At 58.0% G+C, this 24,629-nt stretch overlaps 9 protein-coding genes across 9 annotated transcripts; 5 read left to right on the top strand and 4 right to left on the bottom strand.

Annotated features, from left to right (window-relative positions):
- Positions 1 to 915: 915 nt before the first annotated feature.
- P884DRAFT_201797 (uncharacterized protein) lies at positions 916 to 4,152 on the top strand (the record flags this gene model as incomplete). Its single annotated transcript, XM_069438375.1, has 1 exon — positions 916 to 4,152. One exon carries the CDS (start codon positions 916 to 918, stop codon positions 4,150 to 4,152), a length of 3,237 nt encoding a protein of 1,078 aa, XP_069297106.1.
- A 1,253-nt stretch (positions 4,153 to 5,405) lies between these two features.
- P884DRAFT_202232 (ubiquitin-conjugating enzyme/RWD-like protein) lies at positions 5,406 to 6,032 on the bottom strand (the record flags this gene model as incomplete). The annotated part of the gene is made up of 2 exons (XM_069438406.1): positions 5,406 to 5,921; positions 6,003 to 6,032. 2 exons carry the CDS (start codon positions 6,030 to 6,032, stop codon positions 5,406 to 5,408), a joined length of 546 nt encoding a protein of 181 aa, XP_069297105.1.
- Positions 6,033 to 6,555: 523 nt separating this feature from the next.
- On the bottom strand, positions 6,556 to 13,012 carry P884DRAFT_225197 (uncharacterized protein). The gene is made up of 3 exons (XM_069439610.1): positions 12,961 to 13,012; positions 12,827 to 12,901; positions 6,556 to 12,769 (listed from the first exon to the last, which is right to left on the bottom strand). Exons 1-3 carry the CDS (start codon positions 12,961 to 12,963, stop codon positions 6,809 to 6,811), a joined length of 6,039 nt encoding a protein of 2,012 aa, XP_069297104.1. The 5' UTR covers positions 12,964 to 13,012; the 3' UTR covers positions 6,556 to 6,808.
- A 361-nt stretch (positions 13,013 to 13,373) lies between these two features.
- Positions 13,374 to 16,336, top strand: P884DRAFT_244754 (Chs5p-Arf1p-binding proteins-domain-containing protein). Its single transcript, XM_069440392.1, has 6 exons — positions 13,374 to 13,632; positions 13,701 to 13,827; positions 13,895 to 14,025; positions 14,082 to 14,362; positions 14,439 to 15,442; positions 15,522 to 16,336. The coding sequence occupies exons 1-6, from the start codon at positions 13,610 to 13,612 to the stop codon at positions 16,062 to 16,064; spliced, it is 2,109 nt and encodes a 702-aa protein (XP_069297103.1). The 5' UTR covers positions 13,374 to 13,609; the 3' UTR covers positions 16,065 to 16,336.
- Positions 16,337 to 16,796: 460 nt separating this feature from the next.
- P884DRAFT_29013 (Aldo/keto reductase-like protein) lies at positions 16,797 to 18,076 on the top strand. The gene is made up of 3 exons (XM_069444042.1): positions 16,797 to 17,004; positions 17,071 to 17,554; positions 17,615 to 18,076. Exons 1-3 carry the CDS (start codon positions 16,982 to 16,984, stop codon positions 18,002 to 18,004), a joined length of 897 nt encoding a protein of 298 aa, XP_069297102.1. The 5' UTR covers positions 16,797 to 16,981; the 3' UTR covers positions 18,005 to 18,076.
- P884DRAFT_225190 (HIT-like domain-containing protein) lies at positions 18,009 to 19,083 on the bottom strand. The gene is made up of 2 exons (XM_069439609.1): positions 18,099 to 19,083; positions 18,009 to 18,026 (listed from the first exon to the last, which is right to left on the bottom strand). The coding sequence occupies exon 1, from the start codon at positions 18,903 to 18,905 to the stop codon at positions 18,252 to 18,254; it is 654 nt and encodes a 217-aa protein (XP_069297101.1). The 5' UTR covers positions 18,906 to 19,083; the 3' UTR covers positions 18,009 to 18,026; positions 18,099 to 18,251.
- A 225-nt stretch (positions 19,084 to 19,308) lies between these two features.
- P884DRAFT_330175 (uncharacterized protein) lies at positions 19,309 to 20,033 on the top strand. Its single transcript, XM_069445670.1, has 2 exons — positions 19,309 to 19,727; positions 19,787 to 20,033. The coding sequence occupies exons 1-2, from the start codon at positions 19,507 to 19,509 to the stop codon at positions 19,809 to 19,811; spliced, it is 246 nt and encodes an 81-aa protein (XP_069297100.1). The 5' UTR covers positions 19,309 to 19,506; the 3' UTR covers positions 19,812 to 20,033.
- On the bottom strand, positions 20,034 to 21,490 carry P884DRAFT_225183 (uncharacterized protein). Its single transcript, XM_069439608.1, has 2 exons — positions 21,298 to 21,490; positions 20,034 to 21,241 (listed from the first exon to the last, which is right to left on the bottom strand). Exons 1-2 carry the CDS (start codon positions 21,386 to 21,388, stop codon positions 20,136 to 20,138), a joined length of 1,197 nt encoding a protein of 398 aa, XP_069297099.1. The 5' UTR covers positions 21,389 to 21,490; the 3' UTR covers positions 20,034 to 20,135.
- A 634-nt stretch (positions 21,491 to 22,124) lies between these two features.
- On the top strand, positions 22,125 to 24,065 carry P884DRAFT_260423 (uncharacterized protein). Its single transcript, XM_069441448.1, has one exon. The coding sequence runs from the start codon at positions 22,397 to 22,399 to the stop codon at positions 23,666 to 23,668; it is 1,272 nt and encodes a 423-aa protein (XP_069297098.1). The 5' UTR covers positions 22,125 to 22,396; the 3' UTR covers positions 23,669 to 24,065.
- Positions 24,066 to 24,629: the final 564 nt, after the last annotated feature.

Here is a 24,629-nt window from a genome sequence, read left to right as displayed (position 1 = left end):
GAAGCGGGCAGGTCTGTCTCTCTGCGCTTGTGCACTTGTTCGCCAAGCTGAGCACTAGTTAGTTAATCGGATGCTGTGACAAGGCTGCTGCTTTGCTTTTGGTTCACGCGAGGTGCAGCTTCCCACCAATGGGACGGTTCCCCGGTCCCATTCGCCATGCTATTCCTTCGTCCATCATCCGAAGTCAAACGAAGGCAGAAGCAAGGGGAACCACCAGACCTTCAATTGACTTGCCCAGTTTCTCTTGATGAGGCCTCTTCTTCCGTATTTGAAGCCGCGAGAAACGCCGTAAAGCCACACACGCGCATTCTGGCGAGTTTTCGCCATCCTTGTGAGTGTGCCTGACACGCCTTGCACCATTGCATCAGCACGGACGGCACCCTGCACCCCTGTGCAATCAAGGGCGAGACCTGCGTGTGCAGCAATTTATCGTGCTGCAAGGGCAGCTGAGCCGATTGCAGAGCACCGGCAGTCGGTGCGCGGCCGCTCCCCGGGCTGCCTGCCTGGACCTTCTTGGCGGCATCAGCAGTTCGGATGCACAAACCATAACAAAGCTGAAGGCCTCGCCAATCCTCATTTGAGATCCGTGGTGCGTTCAGCTTCCTCGCCCTGTCGGGTGATGAGACTTGGGCTCGTTTTCCATGGTATGCAACCCGAAAGCCAAGCTTGAAGCGGGCCTGCGACCGGGATCCAAGGCCGCAGCCCCGGCACTAACTAATCTCAACAGTTGCCAAGCGGCTCCATTGCCGTGCTGGACCTGCATCAGGGCCCCGGCTCGCCTCTGCCTGGCGCTGATAGGACCCGGGCCTCGCGCCAGTGGAAATCAAACAATAAAATTCAGCCTTCACCCGATGGCATGTTCGCCGTCTCCCCGCCCGCTTCGTTGGCCAGTCTCCTCTCGCAACGGTTGCGGCAATGCTGGACGACTACGCCCCGGCCGACGGCGCTGCTGACGGCGGAGCGGCATCTCCCTTTGTTGAGCAGCATCATGGGTCGCCCAATGCGAGACGCGGCGGACCGGGGCCGCATGCGCACCCGCCGCCCCGGTTTCAATCGAGACACCAGCAGCATTGGCCCGGCTTCCGACCCTGGCGACGACACGGCGACGCTGATGCCGCCGATGCGCTCGGACATCATGCGCAGTACCAGCCCTTTCGCATACAAAAGACTCCCCCGCCAGGCAATGCCGGTCCCCGCCGTCCTGTGCTAGACTTGAGATCCGATGCCCATGTCCCGCCAGACCTTATCTCTCCCCGTAGCGACTCCTTCTTCTACAGCTCTCGGCCAGCAAGGCCTTGCCCGAGCCCGACTCCAACCATTTCACACTTTCCATCCAACAACAGAACGAGAGCCGAGCCGACCCCGACGCAACGACCGCCGCCCCGGTCCCTTTTTCCGGGCTTGTCCTCCAACCCCTTCATTCCGGAATCGCCCGAGTCAGAAGAGACATCGCCCGTTGAGACGAGACGGTTCCCGTTGCTTACCCGGCAACATGAACAAGTAGCCCGCTCCGACCGAGATTCCAGCATGGGGTCACGGTCACCCAACGAAAGCCGGCAGGGTACGCCGACAGAGCCTAATAGCGTGGCGGTGGTGGAAAACTTCTCGCGGCCGCGTAAGACTAGTGTCAGGTCACAGCAATCGGACGCGGCCCCGTCATGGCACATGGCGGCACACCGGCTCTATACCGACCCACCCCAGCTTGATCAGCCGCCGCCGCAAACAGGCGGTTCCCACCCACCAGCGGGCATCCACCGTGTCCCGAATCCCTCCCCCCCGAGTCGTCAACCCTCGGAATCTTCCTCTAGGACGGCTAGCACCTTCTCCTCCTCGATCCCTCCCCGTCTGAGCCACGAACCGCTCGACATTTCGCCGAAAAGCGATCCCTCGAGACTGCCAACTCCGGCCGTCGTTGCTCCAACACCCACCTCTCCGAGATCGCCGCTAGCGCAGCACAACCACAATGGTCCCCATCCGCATCTTCGCGAGGTGCTACCGTGGTTAATGACCGGCGACGAGGCTCGGTCCAGCTTTCGGTCTCAGTTCACTTCTTCGACGGCACAAGGCACTTTTTTCACCGCGAGTGGGACCGATCGGAATAGTGTTTTGACCAAGGCAAGCAGTGTCACGGAGCAATCCATCATCAACGGTTATGCAAGGAGGAGTTGGCGGGCGACCTCCGTAGATGACGGTCCCAGCTTGGAAGACGTGATGGGCATGTACGAGAGAGGGTTTAACGACTCCGACATCGAGAGCGTCCGCCGCAGCATGAGGTTTCCCGACGACGATGACATCCCCGAGACCGATCCCGATATGGATATGCCGGAGATGGGAGGTTCACGACCGCCCAGTTCCCACTCCGGCGCGAGCGAGCTGAGGGAGAAAATGCTCGAGGCGATGAACGACAGCCTGCCAATCCCCCGAGCGGTCCCGATCCCGATCCCGGAATCAGACCGCCCAATCGCGAGACAGTCGAGGACTCGACACTCCTTGCTGCCGAGCTCGTTACCGGATTCGGTCGGCCTCGGCCTTGCATCCGAGCACGCCTCGCGGCGGGAGAAGGCTGGATCGGATACTATGGAGAAGCACGATTCCGGCAAGTTGCTGGATAACGACGGCGATGCAGGCCTCTCTAAGGAGATTGGCAGTCAATCGCCCACCCCGGCATCCCCAACCTCGCCCGCGCAAGCACAGCCTCCGACAGCAGATTTGCCCTCGCCGAACCCCGTCACGCCGGTAGTCACGGCCCCGCTCCCACAGGAACCTCCGGAGGACCCGGATAGTCGAGATCGGTACGGATTTCGCAAGGCGAGCGCCAACGTCAGCCGCCAGGAGTATGACGCCTGGGACAAGACCTACACCGAGTACTTGGCCCGGAGGCGCAAGAAGTGGATTGCGTTTCTCAAAGACAACTCGTTGATGACGGATCGGCCGAATCGATTCCCACCGCGCAGCGCAAAAACGAAACGGTTCATTCGAAAAGGGATACCCCCTGACTGGAGGGGAGCCGCCTGGTTCTACTATGCCGGCGGACCCGCGATCTTGAGCAAGCATCGGGGGGTTTACGACCAGCTGGTGCAGCGAGCTGGCCTGGACCAGGACAACGCCGGCCCTCCGTCTCGACCAAGCGAGCTGAAGCCTGTCATCGTAGAGGACATCGAAAAGGACCTATACCGGACATTCCCCGACAACGTACGATTTAAGCCGCCACCGCCGCCCCCTGGAACATCCCAGCCCGGTCAGTCACAGCCACAGCCGGAGCCAGAGATTATCACGTCTCTGCGGCGCGTCTTGCATGCCTTTGCCATCTATAACCCGCGCATCGGCTATTGCCAATCTCTCAATTTCCTAGCAGGCCTCCTCCTGCTCTTTGTGGAGACCGAGGAGCAGGCATTCTGGCTCCTGAACGTGATCACGCGTGTCTACCTGCCGGGCACCCACGAGATGAGCTTGGAAGGATCCAAGGTCGACCTAGGCGTTCTCATGGTCGCCCTGAAGGAATCCATGCCCGGCGTGTGGAAGCAGATAGGCGGCGACGAGTTCGAGGCGGGCAAGAAGAATAAGGGACGACGAGGCCAGAAGTCGGGTCACGGCGCGAATTCCGGCAGCGTCAGCGACCCCAACCGCCTTCCCGCCATCACGCTCTGCATGACGGCTTGGTTCATGTCCTGCTTCATCGGGACGCTGCCCATCGAGACGACGCTCCGCGTCTGGGACGTGTTCTTCTACGAGGGCTCGCGCACGCTCTTCCGCATCGCACTGACCATCTTCAAGCTCGGCGAGCGCGAGATCAAGGCGGTGAAGGATCCGATGGAGATGTTCGGCGTGGTGCAGACGTTTCCCCGGCGCATCGTCGACTGCAACATGCTGCTCGAGACGTGCTACAAGCGGCGCAACGGCATCGCCCACCTGAGCCAGGAGTTGGTCGAGGAGAGGAGGAAGGAGCGGCGCGAGGGCATCCGCAGGTGGAAGGCCGAGCAGGAAGCCGCCGCCAGCGAGCACAGCAGTCCGCAGCCGACGACGAAACAACGGCTCGGTACCGACGCCCTGGGGTTAGACCTGGCGACCGACCCCGAAGACGTCCGCCGGAGAACACCGCTGTTTGGGCGGCGAAAAGATCGCGAGCAGGTCCGGGCGGCCGAGGTGGTTTAGGGTGCACCCCGGCCCCCGTCGACCCTGATCGGTTAAGGTTAACCCTTGACCGGCAACATGACCTTCATTCGCTCCTTGCATCAATTTCCTTTGTCACATGCATCGCGTCGGGGACGCTTTCACTTCGCTGGGTGCGTATCCGACTTCGATCCCCGTCTTGCTTTTTTTATTTTTATTTTTTTTTCCTTTTCCTCAAGCGTGCGTGCAATTAATTAATTTAGCGAGACTACGCAAGATCTGCTTGGCGAGCTGGGGGAGAAGAAGGATTGCTGCGTACCTTGTATATATTTTAAGGTGTCCATATTTTATGTCTCCCAGAACGGGGGATCTCCACCTGGTGCCAGGTTTCATACATCTCTTTATGGTGGTTTTTACGGACAGTAGCATGGCATGGTATGGCATCGGGGGCGGCGAGTCAATTGGCGCGGAAATCATCACTACAGGAGAAGGGCAAAGACAAAAAAAAAAGTTACTTGATTCTCGAATATTTGCTTCATTCCGGAGAAGAAGCGTGACTGGATACGAGAGACGAAGCGAAAAGCATAGCAATTTCCAGATGGCGAGAGATCACGGTATATGAGCAATCACACAAAGATATATATAACCCCACGATGGTGTCGTTCACTTGTGTTCTTAATCACCGAGCAGAGCCATCACACCCAAGGCTGCACAATTGTATTGTTCATACAAACATGGGAAACCGGGACCCAAACGACACGGATATCATGAGGAGAGCTGGAGACGTTGGAACATCTAAGTCGGCTACATGCAGCGTATTTGGTGTATTACTGGTGCATTTACGAGTCCGCCGAGCTCCCTCTTCTTGTCATCTTTTTTCTCCCACACAACGTCCGGGTGTGAGGGCTTGGTTCTCTGCATCTTATGTGCCTTCTTGCCGCCTTGATCTGCTCAGCATCCTTGACGAGAAAGTCCTGACTGACAGAGCCACGCCTTCTTGTGCACGTTGAGAGAGCCCGAGAGAGAGCTGGGTCAGACGTGGCACGCGTCTTGTTTCGCAGACCGGTTGGCGTTTCCGCGGTGGACCCCCGCCAACCATCCTCGCCGTGATCCTCGACTACTCGCCTGTCCCGGCTAGCATCGCTACATCCGGGGAATACCGCGGTCCTGATAGCTGAGACATACGGCGGCAGCTGTAACAAGCAAGTCAAACTGGTGTGTGCCGCACACACCACCCAAGAGCGAAACTCGCCCTTCCCCTCCGGCCCTTTCCTCGGGGAAATATAACTATTATTCTATGAACTCCCACCGGCACCGGCCTTCTTTTCTTCCGCGGGCTTGGCCGAGGTGGTCGGGGTCGCGCCGTCGAACTTGACCGGGCCCTTCGCGTAGCGCTGGACGTAGGTGCGCGCGTTCTTGTCGAACTCGCCGCGGTCGGCGCGGTACTCGTCCGCGATGCGGGCCTCGAGCGGGTCGTCCGGCTGGGGCTCGATCAGGAGGTGGCGGACGGCCTCGAGCACGCCGGCCAGCCGGGTCGACGGCTTCCAGTTCTCGGGCTTGAGCGGGCCCAGGCAGATGTTGCCCAGGCTGTCGTTGGTCACGTTGGGGTGGTAGATGCGCGTCGCGAACGTGACGGTCGGCGGCCGGAACGGGTAGTCGGGCGGCAGCGACACCACCAGCCCGAAGCGCCCGCCCGCGTAGACCGTGTTCTCGGGCCCCTCGAGGATAACGTGCCAGGTGTGCAGGTCCGACTCGTCGGGGACCGTGATGGAGATGCCCGGAGGCGGCGAGCCGGTGCACTCTGCTAGTTCCTGTTCGGCGGGGCGGGAATACAGTCAGGACTCGGCTCTCAGACGGTTGGGGGGAACTCGTATAGTATGGCTCTCCGTCACCTTGGCGATGCGCTTATTTGAAGACGCCATCTTGGGGACTTTTTCGGGTTCTCGTAAGATTCAAGAAGCCGAGCTGAGGTTTGCACGGAGCCACGACGAGCTACTTCTGGTGTCACCGAGACTTGGATCCGGGCCCAGATGCTGACGGCTTGTTGGCGGGGAAGATGGCCGCAGCTTCTTTCACCGTCGTGGGAAATCGAGATTTTTTTTTGGTATTCAATTGAGGTTGGAATAAAATTCTTGAGACAGATGGAGAAAGATTTGAATGCGATCGTGGTTCGCGTTGGCGAGGGAGCTTAACAAAAGTTAAGTCGGTAACTGCGTAAGGCAGCAGTGACGGTAGTGGGGGGTTCTGATCCAAGCTGGAGGGTGGGGTTATGGAGTAGAGCTGCTGGGAATGGGGGCGATGTGCGGGGCGCGTTGCCAAGATAACTTATGGGACATGCGGCTCTGGGCGGGGGGCGGGGGGGCCTGGACCTTTAAGGTGTTGTACGGTGTTGTACGAAGGTCTTTCCATGGACTCACAAGCTTGCCTTTATTGAAATACAATTGAGCCAGTTTGCTGGTCGTTTTGTGTTAGTGATGTGCTGACAGTCCCGTGTCAGTTGAGTTTTGAGGCGATATGACATGCCAACTTTGCAAAAGAGTATAGAACTAAAACGCAAACTCGGAACGCCGTTTGACTTCCCGTGTCCCAAACTCCCTTTTTGTGCCTGCAACTCCACCAAACCAAGACCCGCCCACGGTGCTCCAAAACACGCTCCCAGGGATGCTATCGAATGGCACGCTTTGTTCGGTACCACACATCATGCTCCTCTCTCCTTCTCCTCCTCCGGAGCATCAACGTCCTTGACCTCCGGAGCTGCCGGGGTAGGCTCAGCCCCTTCTTCATCTCCCTCTCCTTCCGGTTCAAGTTCCTCCTCTGTCTCATTGTCCCCCTCATGCGTGGCTTCTTCCTGATCCTCCTCACCACTCTCTCCCCCGTGCTCGTCCTCCTGTTCGTCCTCTTCCCCACCTTCCTCGTCAGCACCGTCCTCAGTGCTCTCTTCGTCCGCCTCCTTCCCGGTTCCCGTGTCCGCGCTCCGCCTCAGATTTGGAAACAGCAGCGGCGGTGTATCATCCTCGTCGTCAGCTGGCACATCACTCAGCTCGCTCTCGTCGTCCGCCGAGTCATGCACACTGCCGGGCGGAGAAGAGATGTCACTCCCTTGCTCCCCTGCCACCGTCCCCCTCCCAGCTGTTTTGGCCCCTTCCCCGCCATCAGCTGCGTCTTTCATCTCCGCGTCCTGGTCCCCGTCTTCTCCCTCCCCCTCGCCCTCTCCTCCACTCTCCTCCTGACTGCCGTCCTCGCGGTCACGGCCCGCAGCACGCGCGCTCGAGACACTCCCAACCCTAGATCTGGTCGTCTTGACCGCGCCAGTTCCCGCACCGCTGGCACCTCCCGCCGCCGCCGTTCCTCCCGCCGATTTGGGCGGCGCCTCTGCTGCCCGAAGCACGGCTTGCACGGCCCGCTCAGCCTTGCGCAAAATATTGGGTCGGCGTATGCCGCCTCCCACGCGCCCTGACGCCGCGGCGCGGGGCGGTTGGTCGCCCGCGAGTGAGGGTCTTTCTGATCGTTCCCTGTCGGGCTGTTCCGAGCCGGCGCGGAGAGAGCCCAGGACAGAAGGTGACCTGTCCTTGTTGTCCTTGTCGCGGGTAACAAGCGCGTGGAGGAGGCTGCTGGGTTTGAGATCCGTCTCTGCCTTGGGCTCGGTACCTTCTGCCGGTTGGGATTCTTGCTGATCGGGGTCGGGTAGATCGGACTTGAAGTGTTGGTAGATGATTGAATAGCAGTCTGTGATGAGGTCATCAATAGGGCTGGCTTTCATGAGGTTTGCGTTGAGCTTCTTGAGTTCGACGGCTTCTTTCATGGCCGTGAGCGCGCGGTGGTTTTCAGCTGCAGGCGTGGTAGACCACTCGGTAATCTTCTCGCCGACGACGTCAAACTCTTCCTGACTGAGCGTCTTGAAAGCGTCCTCCTCCGCGGGCGTTATCTCAAAGGTTTGGCGGAGGAGCTTAATGTAGGTGAGGACGCAGTACTGCCAGAGCTCGTTGAAGTGGTAAAATTCGGCACCCTTCTTGCGGATGCGGCGTAGCACGGCCTCGAGGCTGACGCGGTCGTTCATAACGTCCAGTAGCCGGACCATGTATCGGATATACCGCTCCGTGTATACATGATGACGGCCCGGCCGCTCGGCGTCGCACTTCCAAACATTCATCACCATGGTCTTGGTGAACATGTTCTCCCGCAGCACGTAGAACGCGGCCTTGGCGGCAAGGTAGCTTCCACTGCCGCCGGGGTCGGAGTTCTCATCAAACAGGAGGCGGGCGTGCCTCATGACGATGCGGTGCTGCCAGTTGGACTTGTCCTTGTCCCTAAGGTACCGCAGGCATCGGATCACGTAGGCTTCCCAGTCCTCGGCATTCTCGATGGGCACCTCCTTACCGCGGTCTGGCGCATATGGTTGGCGCTGGAGGATGCGGGCGGCTTCTTGAATCTCAAGGTCGCCCCGCGTCACGAGCTTGTGGATGACCGAAACAATCTTGTAGTGCGGCTCCAGAATCGGATCCTGACCATGTCGAGGCTTCGGCAGTGACGAGGTGACCTCGATGGTCTTCTCGAGCGCATTGACGATCGTCTTGACAGTCGGACGGTGAAGCCGGTTTTTCTCGTCCAACTCTTCGACCGGCTTCTGATACATCTTCCAGAGGCATTTGGCAATCATGTACGGGTTCTTCCAGTCTTTGGGTTTGCCAGCCATTGCCTTTCGGAAGAGATGGGCAGCAAACTTCCAGACTTGGTAGTCCGTCATTTCATTGTGCACGATCTTCTTGTACGTCCCGGCACCTTCAGCCTCTATGAAAAACCTCTTCTGGTCACCATGCTGGAAAGGCTCCATGGCAAATGGTTCGCGGCTCGACGAGTACATGCGCATCCCAAACTCGTGGTACATGTCGTACAGCGCCTCTTCATCGTCCTCCAGAGAGGTGAGGATAGCGGGATCCGACGCCCACGCGTACGAGTGGGAGAGAGCCATGATGTAACTGTGGATAGCGTTTCTCTGGAACTTGACAAGCTCGGCCCGTTCCTTGTTCATCTTATCGGCCGTCCAGAGAACCGACTCGTCAAGTTCGTAGTCGAAGCACTCGGCCAGGCGAAACCAGGCGTCCCAACGGTCCGGCGTGTACTGGAGCTGTAAACGCAGGAACGTGGCACCGATCCGTAGATCATCAGTAGCCCCAGGCGTCTGTCGACGGTTCAGGTCGACGCCCTTGAACTTAGTGAGGGCAATCATGCCAAGCAAGAAGAACCATCCTTGCTTCGCCGGCGCGCTCTCGGGCGTGTTGATGGTCACTGCGTCCAGATCGACGCTGCCCGTCAGGGCTTGGTAGAGGTGCAACGGGTGAATCGGCGATTTGAGATACTCGGAGTAGTTGCGAAGGTTGTGGGCCATCTGGGGGCTCGATTTGGCGGAGCCTATCGCCTGTTGCATCCGCTCAATCGTCGTCTTAAGATCCGACTTAAGAAGGTCTTTCATCGACATTCTGTTTGCCAGCATGGTGACCCTCTCGACCAGCTGAAGCGCCTGCCGCTTCTCCAGGTTCTCGGGTTCGCATCCGTGGTCCTGAACCTCCCATATCCCCACCCCAAGCTTGAGACCGTGGAGATCGTAGAGCACCTGCCCTAGGTAGTCTTCCCAGTTGTCGATATTCTTCTGCTTGAGAAGCTCCACGCGCGTCATCTTGAGGAAGATCTTGTTGGAGGATTTGCAGCACTTGCGGAGACCCAAAACTTGGTGTACCGCAGCCAAGTAATCGGCAAGGTCGTTTTCCGGTCTAGGGAACAGCTCGGCGTGCTGGTTCAGTCCGACCTTTAGCATGGTGTATTGGAGCGACCAGGTTCGCACCTGCATCTCTTGGAGCTTGTTCAGGAATGACCTCAAGGTTGAACTGCTCGATGGCGCAGGCCTCATGCCGAGGCGTATCTCGTCCTCGTACATGGCGGCAACGTGCAGCATACAGCTGACCTTGGCGAGAGCAGACATGCTCGACCTTAGGTGATCGTCGTCGATAATATCGAACGAGCTATTGTCGTTCAGGGCTAGGTGGAGCGACTGGATGATGAGGTCGTCTAGAGCTTTCAGAAGGGCCATGAACTGGGTTCTTCTTGGTTCATCCGGAGAGTGGATGTAGTCATCGCCCTCCAAGTCGGACATGATGGTTTCGATACTCCGGAGAAAACACGAAAACTGCTTGGTCGTATACTGGATCTTTCCGTAGGCCTCTCCGAGCCTCGACCAGAGGAGGAGGCGCAGCTCTGTATTGCTGCTCTTAAGGAACTTCCACAAATCCATGAGCTCCTGGCTGGCGCACTGTGTGATGGGCTGCCTGGGCTGCTTGGCATTAGAAGCCTCGTTATTTGTGCCTTTCCGATCAGAAGTCGAAGGCACACTGATGTAGACGCTTTCTGGGTTGAGAACGGGCTCCAAGCTCTCGATCACGGAGACTGGGCTCCCCTCACCATCCTGGAAAAGGCCCAGAAAGAAGTCCATTGTGGTCAACTTGGAGATCTCGCGTTCGGCGGCAGCAACAGATATCTCAGGCATGACGGAGCTGTTGGGAAGGCCAATCTCTGTCGCGCCAGAACGGGCAAGGAAGTCGCGAAGACTATGCCAGCAGTTAAGGACATGGTCCCTCGGTGTGTCCTTGGAAAGTGTGGTCGAGGACACCGCGGCCCAGAGGAGGCGAAGCGTGACAGCATCATCCGGTTCCGGGTTTCGTCGCCGTACCATTTCAGTGGATATGTCCATCCATCTCGCCACTCGCCCCTGCGCATCCGGGCTCGCCGACTCCGCTGTGCTGTTAGGTTCCATCATGTGGTCGTAGACGTCGAGGTAGAGCTCGAACAGCATCTGAGCGAGCGCTGAGAGGTCACCGAGTTCCTCTCCGTCCCCATCTTTCTGACATAGGTTAAGGTCATGGATAAACCTGTCATAGATGCTGCCTTCCAGTTGGCTAATGACATCCGCCACTGCCGTCTTCAGCTGATCCGACCATTTGTATCCAGTGTAGAGCTTGGCCAAAGCCTTCACGTATTCATATGAGATGTCGTGAACGGTATTCCAGCCGCTATTGGCGCGCTCGACAAAAAGCTTTAGGCCTCTGGAATCATCAAACGCGGGCGCCTCCTGGGCCCGTTGCGAGCCCGACCTTGCATGCTCGAGAAAGACGGAAAGGCTTAACTGGGGAAGTTCTCTCTTGCTGAGAAGGACCGCCCCCGTATCCTCGTCGAAATGTGTGATTGAGTCGCGGAGATCAACGGTGGCTTGGTTTTGAATCTTGCCAGTTCGGTCATCCGCGGCACATGAGTCGAGCACCTCGGCGATTCGCCCAAGTGTCACTTGGTCCGTCACACCAAGGTTTTCCAAGAGGTTTTTGGTGGTCTGAAAGAGGTTTTGGTCGGCCGCTTGCAATGGCTGGAGTTGGTTTGCGAGAAAGGTAGCAGAATCCATGGCTTCTTCTGCAGCAGTGTCTCGTCGTCTGGTCCGCTTGCTCCTCTTCACATCCGCAGTTTCTTCTTCGTTGGCGTCAGGAATACCCGCTGCCGACTGTGAGCGCTTTCTACCTGACGAGGGAGCGCTCCGGTCCTTCGCTGGCTGCTCGTCGAACGGGGCAGATGACTCCAGTGCTGCAGACGTTGGCTCTTTCGCAATCTGTTCCCCTCCAGGTTGCGCTGCCGCTGCCTCTTCCTGCTTCACGACTTCTTGTGGTGAAATTGAATGCGGTGACGACTCACGGGGTTGTTCGGGCATGTCAACTTCCATCTGGACGTCCTCCTCATTACCCGTATCGGGAAGTTGGATCGCGATGGCCTGACCTGAGTGTCCTTTCTCTGCAACAAACCGCACGATAGCGGTGCCGAGTTCAGACCAGGACAGACTAGAGAGTGAGATTGTAACGCGAGGAGCTTCGCCTTCTTTCCCGCGTGGTTGTTGAACAGCCAGCGTGATAGTAGGGTCGGGAAGAAATGGCATCGGGTCGGTGAAGCGAGCAAGATACGGGGGCAATTCTCGATCTAGGAAGGGCTTCATGATGGGATGGCTCAATGCCATATCGTCGCCGAGAACCTGAAGCTGGTTTTTGAGCTGCTCGCCAGCAAAACCCTCGGCCAGAGACGGCGGCTCGACTTCTTCGACAGCGGGGTCATCGTCCAGTTCGATGGCGGCTTCCAAGCTGTAGCGGCTGATGCGGGCGCTCCTTAGAAATGCGGCAACACGAGCCGCTTTTCTCCAGAGCTCAGCGTCCGAGGGATCGCGGTCCAGGGCCGCACAAAAGTCGTCCAAGGCTCTGTGCGCGTCGGCCTCCACAACAGGATCATCGAGCAGGGTTTCCTTCCTCGAGCCAGACTTGCGGGCTCTGTACTTGATGCGATCAATGACGAACTGACCGTGGTTCTTGTAGGATAGATAGAGCGCTTGGGGAAGACTGCTCCCGATCCCGTCGATATCTGCGCCGAGCGGCGGAAGGCCCTGGGCGAGGGCGGACTCGGTGGCAAGAGCCACATCTTGGCCTGCCTCGAAGCGTTCGTAATCGGTCTTGCTTTCTGGATATTTGAAGATTTCGGAGTCGAAGAGCGCATCGTAGGCATCGGCGGCCTTGTCGAAATACTGGGGTCCCTGCGCGTGGAGCTTGAGAGCGTTCTGAAAGAGCTTCAGGGCATCGTCGACCTGGAAAGGAGCGTTAGGAACAATGAGCAAGACAGTCGGCGGATAAAGGAAACGGACTTGGAGGTCCTTGGTCGTATCGATCTCCTCGCTAACGTTCTCCTCTGGCTCGACATTGATGGCCGTGAAAGCGGCCTGCGAAAAGAATGGGTTAGCGAAAGACAGATAACAGCAAGGGGACGGTAAATAATCACCATCTTGTCGTAGTCTTCGCAGAATCATATATTCTTTTTTTTTTTTTTTTTTGAATTGTGATCCGTACTTGGTGAGAGGCCGAGAGTTGTGGCATGGAGTTGTAGCCGTGCCCTTTGTTCGCTCTCCCCTCGAACCCAGGATCCACGCACACGGGTGTGGGCGACGCGAACTGCCAAGCCGAAGCGATGTACGGATTACAGATGTACCAAGTAGTTAACTTACACAGTAAAGTTGCATGGCCCGAGCTCTCTCTTCGGACCCTGTCGTGCCTCGCCCGTTCACAAGCCAGGTCCCACTCCATGGCCCTGATCCTGGCTTGGTTGGGATCTGCCAAGAACAGCGGCGCGTGGTCGCAGCAACTTTCGGAGCTCAAGCTGCTAGCCCACCTGCCTGCAACACCAATCTGGACAAACAAGCGACCAGAGCTGCCCTGGGACATTCAGAGGGCAGTGGCCTCGAACTACGTCCCGACAACGACCGCCAGCGGATCCCGGACCCTGCTACCTCGAGTTCGCATATACGGTTTGTTTTAAGCTGCCGATGCATCGCCGTTCGACGCGGCCTTCGAAATCCCATCAATCTCATCAAAGTCACTGAACTTGCTACCATCGCATTGCCGTGCCACATCTCGGTCGCCCTTCTGTCGCCATGGTTGCGCCAGCCGTGCCCGAGTTCGTGCTCTCCCCAAGCGCCTCGCCGCCTTCACGGGATATATTAGACTGACGCGGCCTCTTGGAAGACTGACCGAGGAGGTCCTCCACGAAGCAATTGACGCCCGTACGGAATCTCTGGTTTCCTTGCGCGAGCTTGGCCCTCCCGATCTTGTGCACTTAGTCAAGCAACCTTTGCGGAGCGGCGGCAAACCAGTTAGTCATTTGACGCGCTCCTGATGCTGATGCTTTCTGGCGGTAACCCTGACTTTGGAGGATTCAGACAGGTGTCTACCACCATGTCACCGGCGTGGATGCCTCGTCGTCGGCTAGCCTGGCTGCCTACATCAACACCCTAGCATACAAGGAATTCGGGCCCTCCGCTACCAGCAAGACCCTGGAGGGCACATACTGGTAATTGGGTCCCCAGCGTTCCGTACTCCTCGGTTGTTGTTACTAACTCGTGCCAGCTGTTATAATGCATTTTCACGAGTCGACATGCGCGTGCATGCGCCTTTCCCCGGGTCTGTTGAGAGCTACTGCATCGACGAACGAGGCGAGAAGCGCAAAGCGACCGACGAACTTTGGCTGGAGACATACGTCTGCAGCGTGCTGCGCGCATACTCCTATGCCGACGACGGGACGGGCGACACTATCAGGAAGATCGTTGGCGTCAGGCGGTTCAATCCAGTCACTAACACCGAGACCGAGCATCGTTTCCTCAGCGCGGCGGAGCACCTTTTCTTCAGGGGTAAGGCATATAAAACAAGACATAGTGAAAGGGGGGAGAGGGGGGAGGGGGGCGAAAGCCGCTAACAGTTGTGTAGGTTGGCAGCTGGGCTCGGACTCGATCGTACAGGTGCCGAACGTCGTCTCGAACCACCTCACCGCCGGCCTTCTGAAGTACTTTCACACGACCGGCCGATACGCCTCGGGAATCAACCTGTTTGAGAAACTGCGAACGCAGAATGTCGAAGTTGCATCGCTTCTGGCCAAGGTTCTGTTCATGGGCAACGAAGAAGTGCAGGGGATACGCGTCTTGCACGAAGCCCTCAAACAGGCTCCGATGGATTATGTCATGCTCGACACCCAGGCTGAGTTCCTGCTCAGAAAGGCTCAGACCGCCGCGACACCCGAGCAGAAAGAGGACAGGCTCCGTATGGCGCTTGGCTGCGCAGACCGTAGTACCATCGCGGCCCCCAGCGAGTTCAGGACCTGGGCCAGGTTAGCCGAGGTGTACGTGGCCATGGAGGATTGGGAGAATGCCCTCACTGCCCTCAACTCGTGCCCCATGTTCACCTACCAAGACAAGGATGCTCCTGTCCTACCGGAGCCGAGAGACATCCATCTGCCTACGCTTCCGGAGACGAGGTTGGACGAGATTGACAGCGAGCCCGAGTCGCGGTATTCCGAGCAGGTAGACCCAAGCCTGCTGAATCTCCGCGCTGCCGCGTACAAGGGGACTTTCAAGCACGCGTACAACATCCTGACCGAAATGACGGCCAAGATCGGCTGGGACCAACTGCTGAAGATCCGGAGCAATGTCTTCGTCATGGAGGATGAGTATCGCGAGAAGCAAGAATCTACGAGCTACCCCAAAAACCGCAATGCTAGCACCGATGCCCTTCGCGGTACCCCAGATCCCACCGCTAATGGAGATGCCTCGGACGCTGCGGACGAGGGAGAGAAGGAAGCAAACGGCAACGGGGAAGAAAAGGAAGGAGAGGGCGGTTCTGCTACGCAAACGCTCTCCCCGAACGGCCGGGCTGAAGACATCGAGAGGCCTTCCAGTGCCATGGACCCAGACGAAGTCAAGAAGGGCGACGAATGCGTAAGTCTTCTAACACGCCCTTTAGTTCCAGTCCCGCCCATGCCATTCGCCATTCGCCCCGACTAACCGTTCATTGCAGAGCCCCAAGGACGACCACTTCTCGCGCCTCAACAACAAGCGCTTATGCGAGCGTTGGCTTGACAGCCTCTTTATGGTCCTCTACGAGGACCTGCGGGTCTACACCATCTGGCGCACGCAGATGGCGCAGTACCGCGCGCAGAGCATACAGTACAAGAAGTCAGCCGAGGAGTGGGAGATCCTCGGCTCCCTCGCCGAGCGCCTGCAGCACGTCGACGAGGCCGTCGAGGCGTACCGGGCCTGCCTCGCCCAGCGCTTCAGCCCCAAGGCGCTCGCGGGCATCCTCAAGGTGTTTGAGAAGACCAAGGGCAGCACGCGCGACACCGTGGCCGCCACCATCCGGCTGGTGACGTGGCAGTACCGGTGGTACAGCGAGTTCTCCCCCGAACTGCTGCACACGGTGCGCATGCTCATCGAGGACGAGGGCGCCGTCAAGATCAGGAGCATCATCCAGGCTACGAACCTGCCGCAGAGCGTGCTGGACCTGACGCACCATTATGCGGCGCTCTGCGCTACCTTCAGAAGCAGTGGGACGGATGGCTAGTTTGGAGCGTGATAAACTAACAGCGGAGGAGGAAGAGAGGGTAGGCGCGACGGCTCAAGGCAGAGAGAGAGGGACGGGACCTTGTGTGTTTGGTAGTTGTTAGGGAGCAAACAACATGCGGGAGGCCAAGCGAGTTCCTTGCGGTCATTGTTAGGTACCTTAGTTGGCGCTTGTAATCGGGCGTAGGGTGCTGTCAATAGGGGCAATAATAACCGTCTTGTTGGTGAGATGGCTTGTCGTAACATGTATCTATGTACATACAGTACATACATCCAGTAACTACACGCACACATATACGGTACTGAGTGCGTGAGCTGAGCCCGCAATTGGATTGTACGCTTCTTGTGTAATCTGTACAGTACATACAGTGTGCGGGTACGTCTGCGCGATTCAGGGGTAAGTGCTTGCAAGCTATTCGAGCGGCTAAGTTCCACCGCCGACCTCCAGAGACGGCGCGGAGATAACGCTCAAGAAACAGCCAAGAATAATAATCCGTACTTGTGCCTGAGTCAGTCCGAGAAGGGCGGTGCCGCATCGCGGTCCACATTGGTGGGCCAACCGCATGCAGCGGGACCGTGATGCCGCGGTTGTCGAGTCGGCGCGGGCGTTCTTCAGACGGATCGTGGGTCTGACGGCCGAACTTTGCCCTCCACAACCCACCCGGGAGACGCCCCGCTCAGCTTCAAGACCTAGGTGGGCTTTCCTGCCCTGGTGAAGTGCGGGGTTGAGTAGGTCGACGTCAGAGGGAATTGGTAATAGAATAGAAGCAGTTCGAATGCCCCGTCGAGCCAGCCAGTCTTGTCCCGCATGGCGATCGACTAGGCGTGAATAGAAAGCCGATGCATTGTTCCTCTCTGCTGCGCGGTTCGGAGAGAACATCCCCCAGAAAACGCTGTGCGTAAAGACCGGACGTAGCCATGACCCAAACCAAGATCACCTCGTAGGCGACTCTCCTGCTACCCACGAAGCCCAACATTCTGGCAACGCATGCTTACAAGCCCGACAGCAAGACTTTTAAGCTCAACACCGGCGCCGAGATCCCGGCCATTGGTCTCGGGACATGGCAATCGAAGCCCGGTGAGGTCGGCAGGGCGGTCGAGGCAGCCCTGCGGGCCGGTTACCGTCATATCGACACGGCCTTCGCCTACGGCAACGAGAAGGAGGTCGGCGAGGGCATCCGCGCGTCGGGTGTTCCGCGCGAGGAGATCTTCCTCACCACCAAGCTGGACAACCCGTGGCACAAGCGCGCGCCCGAGGCACTGAAGCGCTCCCTCGAGAACCTCGGCGTGGACTACCTGGACCTCTACCTGATGCACTGGCCATCCAGCACGGATCCCGATGATCCCAAGAAGCACTACCCTGACTGGGACTTTGTCGATACGTGGCGGGAGATGCAGAAGCTGATGGAGACGGGCAAGATCCGGAACCTGGGCGTCAGCAACTTCGGGATCAAGAACCTTGAGCGGTTGCTGAACGACCCGAGCTGCAAGGTAACGCAATGCCGTGTTCCCGAGCCAGGCGATGTTCAGTGGATGCTGACAGGCCTTCAGATCGTCCCGGCCGTTAACCAGATCGAGCTTCACCCTGGCAACCCGTCCCCCAAACTGGTCGCCTACTGCGCCGAGAAGGGCATCCACTGCTCCGGCTACTCGCCGCTCGGCAGCAGCGACTCCCCGCTATACAAGAACGAGACGATCGCGGCCATCGCCCAGGCCAAGAACCGCACCGTCCAGCAGGTTCTCCTGCTCTGGGGCTTGAAGAAGGGCTGGAGTGTGCTGCCCAAGAGCGTGAACCCGGACAGGATCAAGGCCAACTTTGATTTGGACGGCTGGGATCTGACGGATGAAGAGATGGCAAAGATTGACGCGATCCCCGATCGGTTCAAGGTGTGCGGCGACGCCTGGCTGCCGATCAAGGTGTTCTTTGGCGATGACGAGTAGCGGGGGTCTAGAGAATCGAGTCCTGTGGATAAGAGTTAGACAGCCCCCAGGGAAGAGGTAAGAAAAAAAAAAAAAAAAATAAGCCCAAACTCACTGGGTCCTTTGCAAAGTGTTTGTTGAATGTGTTATGTCAAGGGGTGGTCGTGTTCCGTGTCGTTCCCGTAGCACGAAACGACATCCCCACCCTCATAAGCACTTCAAAACCCGGGTCGGGTTATTCTTTGTTACCACCATCCAACCACCGCGCTTACAACTTTGCAAATCCCTCCTCGTCCTTCCTGACAATCTCGGCCACGGCGCTCCTGACCTTCTCGGCCAGCTCGACCGCCTCGTCCTCGTCCAGCTCGTCCCGCTGCCCGCGCCCAAACATGGTCGCCGTGAACCGCTCGCTCCGCTTGTCCCGCAGCTCCGGGCGCGGGATGACGTGAAAGTGCATGTGGGCCACGACCTGCGCGGCCGCGGCGCCGTTGTTCTGCACCACGTTCCAGTCGCCCACGCCCGTGGCCTTGACGACGGCGGCGGAGAGGATGCGCAGGTAGCGGCCCAGCTCGGCCGACTCGGCCGGGGACACGTCGGTGAGCTTGGGCCGGTGCGCCCGCGGGCAGAGGAGGACGTGGCCGATCGAGAGGGGCATGATGTCGAGGAAGGCGACCAGGTGCGGGGTGGAGAGGATGATGAAGGTCGCCGGCTGAGGGCCCGTGAGCTCGGGGTTGAGGAGCGGCGAGGAGGACGGCGGCGGGTCGGCCGGGTCGTACGGAGGGAAGACGGAGGCGATGTGGCAGAAGGGACAGTCTGCGACCGACTCTACGGCGGTTTGGGCTCCGCGGGAAGTGCCGGGGTCGAAGCCGGATGACGGGACCGGCGGGAGCGAGGATGCATAGTCTTTGGGCGCCGGCGCCATGCTCTTTTCTGTATTTTGGAAGGTGTAGGTCGTGGTTGCGTGACTCAATTGCGGAAAATCATCCGATGTTTGTAAAGGTGACAGTGTCCGTTTTTGAGCGGTATCCTACGCATTATCAACCATGCACCGCCAAAAAGTTTCAGAACTCGGCTCGCCCTTCCCTGGCGTGCCTGGATTGGTGATAGCGGCAGTACGGTCCAACACACCACAAGGGCGCGTGCCCCAAGGTACGGAGTATTGCCTGCCGGGATCGACCTCGGCCCTGCGCTCCCTGGGCCAAGGCAAGGCCCCACGTGGGTCGAGCGTTCCGCGGGCCCCATCTAGTTATCGCGCGAGCGAACCGCAGCAGAAGGAGCCGCAGGGGCCCCTGTGCGAGGTTCTCGGATCTGCCGCCTTGCCGCCGCCCAAATTTTCTGCCGCTTTGTCAGGCTCAGCACCCCTCCGCCCAGACTCCGTCATTGAAGCCGTTGACCAGCACCTCGAAACCTGCAACCTCCTGTTCGAGTCTGTCCATCCGTCGTCGGCCATCAAGCCATCACACCCACTTGCCCGAGTACATCAGCGCCGAATACCGTTTCACGGTCCGTCTCCTGCAAACATAATGTCTCGCGAAGAGTACCAAGTCCCCACGGTCTCCGGCGCGCCAGGCATCGGCACCGGCTCCTTCGGCGCTCCTGCGCCACGCGACTACGCCGCCGAGGGCGGTGGCACCATGTACTACATCTGCGGTGACTGCGCGGTACGAGTACCGCTAGAGAAGGGCGCGGCGATCCGTTGCCAGAAGTGCGGCGCGCGTGTGCTGTACAAGGAGAGGACAAAGAGGTATGATCTTTTTACTGAGGCTTAGGAGGAGCGAGTAATAGTGACACTCTTTCCCATAGGATGGTACAGTTTGAGGCACGATAATGAACTGAGCGGGCGATTGGGGGATGCTCTACAGGCGGTTTCGGGGCCCTCGGAAACCAACATCGGAGAGAGGAAGACGGTCTGAACAGTTCGCCAGCAGACTGGAAGGCATTTGCATGGGGTCACGATAATGGCGTTTTGGGATACGATAATTTGGGAAAGTTCCATGATGGAAATACACTTTTGTTCCGTTCGATGTAAACCTCTGTCTACCTACAAATGGTATCATCCAAACGCCGACTGATGCTGGTGCCCCAAGTGACCCATCCCTCCAATACATGACCCCGATCGTAACGCTTTTCACCGTGTTTTAGATACCGCCCGTTATTGCCCACGCTGTGAGTGCAGGTACTTGGCAAAACTAGCGTCGGCAGTAACTGAGTTTTCTTGGTGCAACATCGCCGCCTCGTACCTTGCCTGCAGACCCTCCGCATCCTGCTCGTCGTCGATCTCATCACTGTCCTCGTCCGAGCTCAGCGGCTCCATCTCGTCATCTTCCGCCTTGATATCACCAATCGCACTAGACGAAGGAGCGTCACCCATCGACATGCCCTTCATCATCTTCTCCAGCTCTTTCTCCCTCTGCTTCCTCTTGTTTTCTTCCTTCTCCGCGCGCAACCGATCTAGCTCGGGCTGGTAATCCCGCCTGAACTCGTCCGCCTTCTCCTTGACGGCCTCGAAAAACTCGTCGATCCCGGTGCCGTTCAACGAGCTGACGCTGACCACGTTGAGATGGCAGTAGAACTCTTCCAGCATGAGACTCATGCTGTTTAGCAAGCTACCCATGTATCCGCTCCCAGAGCCGGAGCCTTCCTCCCCGCCGAAAGCGTTGCCCCTCTGATCGTTGTCCAGCGCCTGCTGGAACGCTTCGTAGTCGGTCATCCACTCTTTGGCAAAGGACGCATCCTTCACATCTGTCTTGTTGAAGACGACGATCATTGGGAGCTTAGTCTTGTAGAGGATGCTGCAAGCGTACAGCATGTTGCTCATGAAGGTCGACGTGGAGCTAGCACGCGGGGTATCGACGATGTACGCGAGGACTGTCGGGAAAGATGAGGCGATGGAGTCGAGCAGAATGCTCCCAGATGCGGACCACACGAAGGCTTCGATTTGCCCTGGCGTGTCAACCAGGATGTGCTTGACGGGTTTTCGGTTCGGGTTCTCCGGATCCGGCGCTGCTCTCTTTTCGAGCAGGCCAATAACCTGGTCAACCTTGGTCGTGAACAGATTGAGCGAGGTCATGATGCCTCCGTTGGGCCCGAGGTTGTATTCCTCCATGACCTTCTTGTAGTTGACAGAGTCGCGGATGTCGATGTTGCTCTGATACGGCGAGTACGTAACGGCGGGATCGAGATTGACCACATAGGGCGGTTCCTTCTTCGCATGCAGATGGGCATTGATCCGTTGCATAAATGTCGTCTTGCCGGCGCCTACAACACGGCGTTAGGGATTTCAAGATGGGCAGGTCGAACGGCATCCAACACACCTGCCATGCCGATGCAGACGACCGCAACGGCCTGTTCCGGCTGTCCATCCGGGCGAGTGGTCGGTGTTGAAGCCGAAGCCATCTTTGACATGAGGTACCCAGTAGCAGCTTCACGATGCGTGGTGGCTTCCGAACCTGGGTTGTGGCTGCCAGGGTAACGATGAGCAAGGTGCGAAAAGGCAGGCGGGCAAAGCCTCTCTCCAGATCGAAATTCGATGATCGGATGGCGGGGTTGGTGGGGCTCCTCAAAAGAGGTGAAATGTAACTTACGGAGTACTCCGGATTGTACTAACTAATGCACAGACACTACGGAATCCGCCGTACACTACTATGCAAAGTGCGGCCCACAAAGAGCTTGGAAAATCGCACATGGCAGGGTCCCCTCGCCTGTGGGGCGCCTCTTACTTCTTTGTGTCTAGCTCGCTTGCCGCTTAGTTATCGGCAACGAAGGAATGTATCTCTACGATCAGGTCCCATCCGAAGTGCTGGACATCCATCAAGCCCACAGATCAATCTGGGTCGATGGCTTTGCGTTATGACCTGGGAAGCGCTTGCTCACGATCCCCATTCATCCCATCCCCGACTTGCATCGATCTCTGGCCGGCCGGGGCCGGGGCATCATGGTACGCTGTACGGATTACTCTGTAGTCCTTGGTACATAGATCTCACGTCATCCTGTCCTCGAACAAAGCCCAAGCCTCTCTCTAATGTGGAGGGTTCTCGGCTATCCCTGCCCTTGGCGATGCAGCCCTCGCTTGGTTGGTGGGCGACATTTCACGTTGGACAGGGCGCGCGGGCAGCGATTAACTAACAGCCAGAACAATTGGCGCTCCATTTGCCTCTCCAACTTTCAATTCGAATAAAAGACTTCCCGCATCTCTTGCCCACTCCCACCATCCGGGATACCTTGGGAGTTATTCATTGCCGGAGCTGTATGAACGGCCTCCATTAAACTTCGGGCCTCGACATTCCCCGAGTTTTATCAGAGTTGAGCGTCGCGCATCGTTTCGCGGCCACGTCACATCGGCCGAGAGAGAGAGAGAGCTACCTGTGCTGCCTGGGCCCCGCTACCAACACCCCAACACCTCAACACCCCGCAATGTTGCGAAAGAAGGACGTCTTCACCGTGATCACGCCCATCCCGGGCTTCATCCCTCGCCAGTTGGCCATCGACATCCTTCACTCACACTCCGAGGTCATCACTCTCAACCCGCTTGTCATTGGACACAGACCCATTCCAGCACCACAAAATGCCGAAACGGACGAGTACTACTCGACATGGTATGAGATCACAGAGCGCATCCAGTTCGTCCCGGGGATCGGCAGGATTGGGGCGTCAGTCATCAAGTTCAACGGCTGCTTTCATGACATGCCATGGGGATTGCAAACCCACATCTACGCTCCCATGCAGGTCGACCTGCGGAACACGTATCGCATTGCGGGTAACCAGCCCGGCGTGGAGCCGCCCGAGATCCCGGAAATCGGCCTGAGGGCGCTAGGCGCACCGCCCGACGGCCTGTACCTCAGGGAGGACATCGAGATTAGGTGCAATGTGACGGTGATGAGCTTCGTCAAGTCGCAGCTCAAGAAGGCCGGCGGAGAGATGGTGAGGCGCATGATCAAGAAGGCAGAACTGCTGGACACCGGCCTGCTTCAGGCCATGATCGAGGATGGGAAGCTCAGGACGATCAACCCGGCGGATCGCAGCTCCCAGCTCCGATCACCGCTCCCCTCTCCCACCAGCCTCCGGTATTCGTCCTCCGTCAGCGGCTCTCCACCGCCAGGGTCGCCACCTGTGCCGTATCGGGTCCCCCTGATACAGTCGGCGCATGGGGTTTACCAGTGGCCCGAATCTGCAGCGGGCTCACGGGGGGACGCTTACAGCATCCAGTCGGCTCCTCAGGAACTACCTGCCGACGTTGAAAGTCCACCAGCACAGGCCCCCGTCGAAATGCCTGGCGATTTTTACCACAGATCTCCGAAGCCCCAACAAGACCGGCAGTCACCCCCGCAGACATTCGGTCTATCGCCTCCGCACAGCGACCGAGGATCGTTTGTTGACTCGGCACAGCACCGCAGCACCAGTCCCAACCGACCCGTTGGCGGGCAGTGGACAACGCCGGGTTCACGCCCGGCCTTGCCGTCGCCGGGCCTTCCGTCCCCCGGGCTAGACAACTCTTCTTACCCCGCCCCGCTAACGACACATAGAGAAACGGAAGAGGAGCACGAGGACGATACACAGGCGCCCAGGCGGGCCTCCCAACCCCCACAGTCGGTGCCATATAATCCAGCGGACTACGCCAAGGCGCCGCAAGGGCAGCCCCGGTACGGACACGGACAGTTAGGGCAAAGGTATAGCTATCAGCAATAGTAGATCATAGGCTTGTACAAGTCTCGACGGGTTGCCGGTTGGGACGCCGTTCATACCCCGCTAAGGCAACTTCAAGAACTACCAATATCGCCGGCATCGGGGCGTCATTAACACGGAAGTTATTGTCTACAGGTTTGGGGGGTAGTTAATTGCTCATAGACAAGGTGGCATGCTATCCAGGACACGGTTTTCTATGTACGTATCACAGGAGAATCCTGTGCGCCTTGTCCGCGATGGAATTCTCTATAATAACGTTCTGACTACTGGATACGTCGAAGTTGACAGCGAAAGACCGCGCGCTCTTGTTTTCCTGTAAACTTACGATTGTAACAATGAGCTGGACGCGGGTAGGATATTCTACGTCTCCATCACACTACCTTAGGGTTTGAGAGCGAGGAAGCAATGTTCGCCCTCGAATGGAAGAACAAGCCACTGCTATGTGAACGGTACCACACAGCCACGGGCAAGCTTTTCTCAACTCACAGAAGCAGAGCAGATTCGGGAATACTTTGTCGACTGTATGCACGAAGCATCGATCCAGACTCGAGACGGACGAACACTTGGGTGTATGATGGCGCAGCGCCACACCTACCCGTCTTCGGTTTCAGAGCCAACAGAACAAAGCAGTGGCCGACCTCACAACGCGGTCATGGCATTGGGGTATACGTACTACTGCGAGATGCTCACCCCCGGGACCCGAGAATTCGTTTACTCGCAACGGAGGAGGAACCACAAAAGAGTCGTATCACCTACTTCCGGCTCTAGCTATGATTTTAGAACAAAAATGCTCTTCTATACAAAAAAAAAAGCTACTTGCCGTGTTCCTTCGTCATGGTAAAGGAGTGGCATGCGTGAGGGCGCGGGCTCCTCGTGTTACCTTTACTCGCGCAGCACGTGCAAGCATCCTCGGGCAGTTCTTCCCCAGGGCGGGCATGTCTTCACGAGTGGCGACTTCCATCTC

This window comes from Thermothelomyces heterothallicus (genome assembly GCF_042370625.1).
Source record: "Thermothelomyces heterothallicus CBS 202.75 unplaced genomic scaffold P884_scaffold_13, whole genome shotgun sequence".
Classification (NCBI taxonomy): Eukaryota; Fungi; Ascomycota; class Sordariomycetes; order Sordariales; family Chaetomiaceae; genus Thermothelomyces; species Thermothelomyces heterothallicus.
Note: the sequence above shows the minus strand (reverse complement) of the source record. Positions and strands in the feature narration are given on the sequence as shown.

Excerpts from the sequence above, each read along its gene's own strand:
- P884DRAFT_330175 (XM_069445670.1), top strand. The coding sequence starts at position 19,507 with ATGTCTCGCGAAGAGTACCAAGTCCCCACGGTCTCCGGCGCGCCAGGC. Across the intron at positions 19,728-19,786 it reads TACAAGGAGAGGACAAAGAG|GATGGTACAGTTTGAGGCAC; the intron begins GTATGATCTTTT and ends TCTTTCCCATAG.
- P884DRAFT_260423 (XM_069441448.1), top strand. The coding sequence starts at position 22,397 with ATGTTGCGAAAGAAGGACGTCTTCACCGTGATCACGCCCATCCCGGGC.
- P884DRAFT_225197 (XM_069439610.1), bottom strand. Across the intron at positions 12,770-12,826 it reads ATACGACCAAGGACCTCCAA|GTCGACGATGCCCTGAAGCT; the intron begins GTCCGTTTCCTT and ends GCTCCTTTCCAG.
- P884DRAFT_29013 (XM_069444042.1), top strand. The coding sequence starts at position 16,982 with ATGACCCAAACCAAGATCACCTC. Across the intron at positions 17,005-17,070 it reads ACCCAAACCAAGATCACCTC|CAAGACTTTTAAGCTCAACA; the intron begins GTAGGCGACTCT and ends CAAGCCCGACAG. Across the intron at positions 17,555-17,614 it reads TGAACGACCCGAGCTGCAAG|ATCGTCCCGGCCGTTAACCA; the intron begins GTAACGCAATGC and ends ACAGGCCTTCAG.
- P884DRAFT_225190 (XM_069439609.1), bottom strand. The coding sequence starts at position 18,905 with ATGGCGCCGGCGCCCAAAGACTATGCATCCTCGCTCCCGCCGGTCCCG.
- P884DRAFT_225183 (XM_069439608.1), bottom strand. The coding sequence starts at position 21,388 with ATGTCAAAGATGGCTTCGGCTTCAACACCGACCACTCGCCCGGATGGA. Across the intron at positions 21,242-21,297 it reads CGTCTGCATCGGCATGGCAG|GCGCCGGCAAGACGACATTT; the intron begins GTGTGTTGGATG and ends GCCGTGTTGTAG.
- P884DRAFT_244754 (XM_069440392.1), top strand. The coding sequence starts at position 13,610 with ATGGTTGCGCCAGCCGTGCCCGA. Across the intron at positions 14,026-14,081 it reads ACCCTGGAGGGCACATACTG|CTGTTATAATGCATTTTCAC; the intron begins GTAATTGGGTCC and ends AACTCGTGCCAG. Across the intron at positions 14,363-14,438 it reads GGAGCACCTTTTCTTCAGGG|GTTGGCAGCTGGGCTCGGAC; the intron begins GTAAGGCATATA and ends ACAGTTGTGTAG.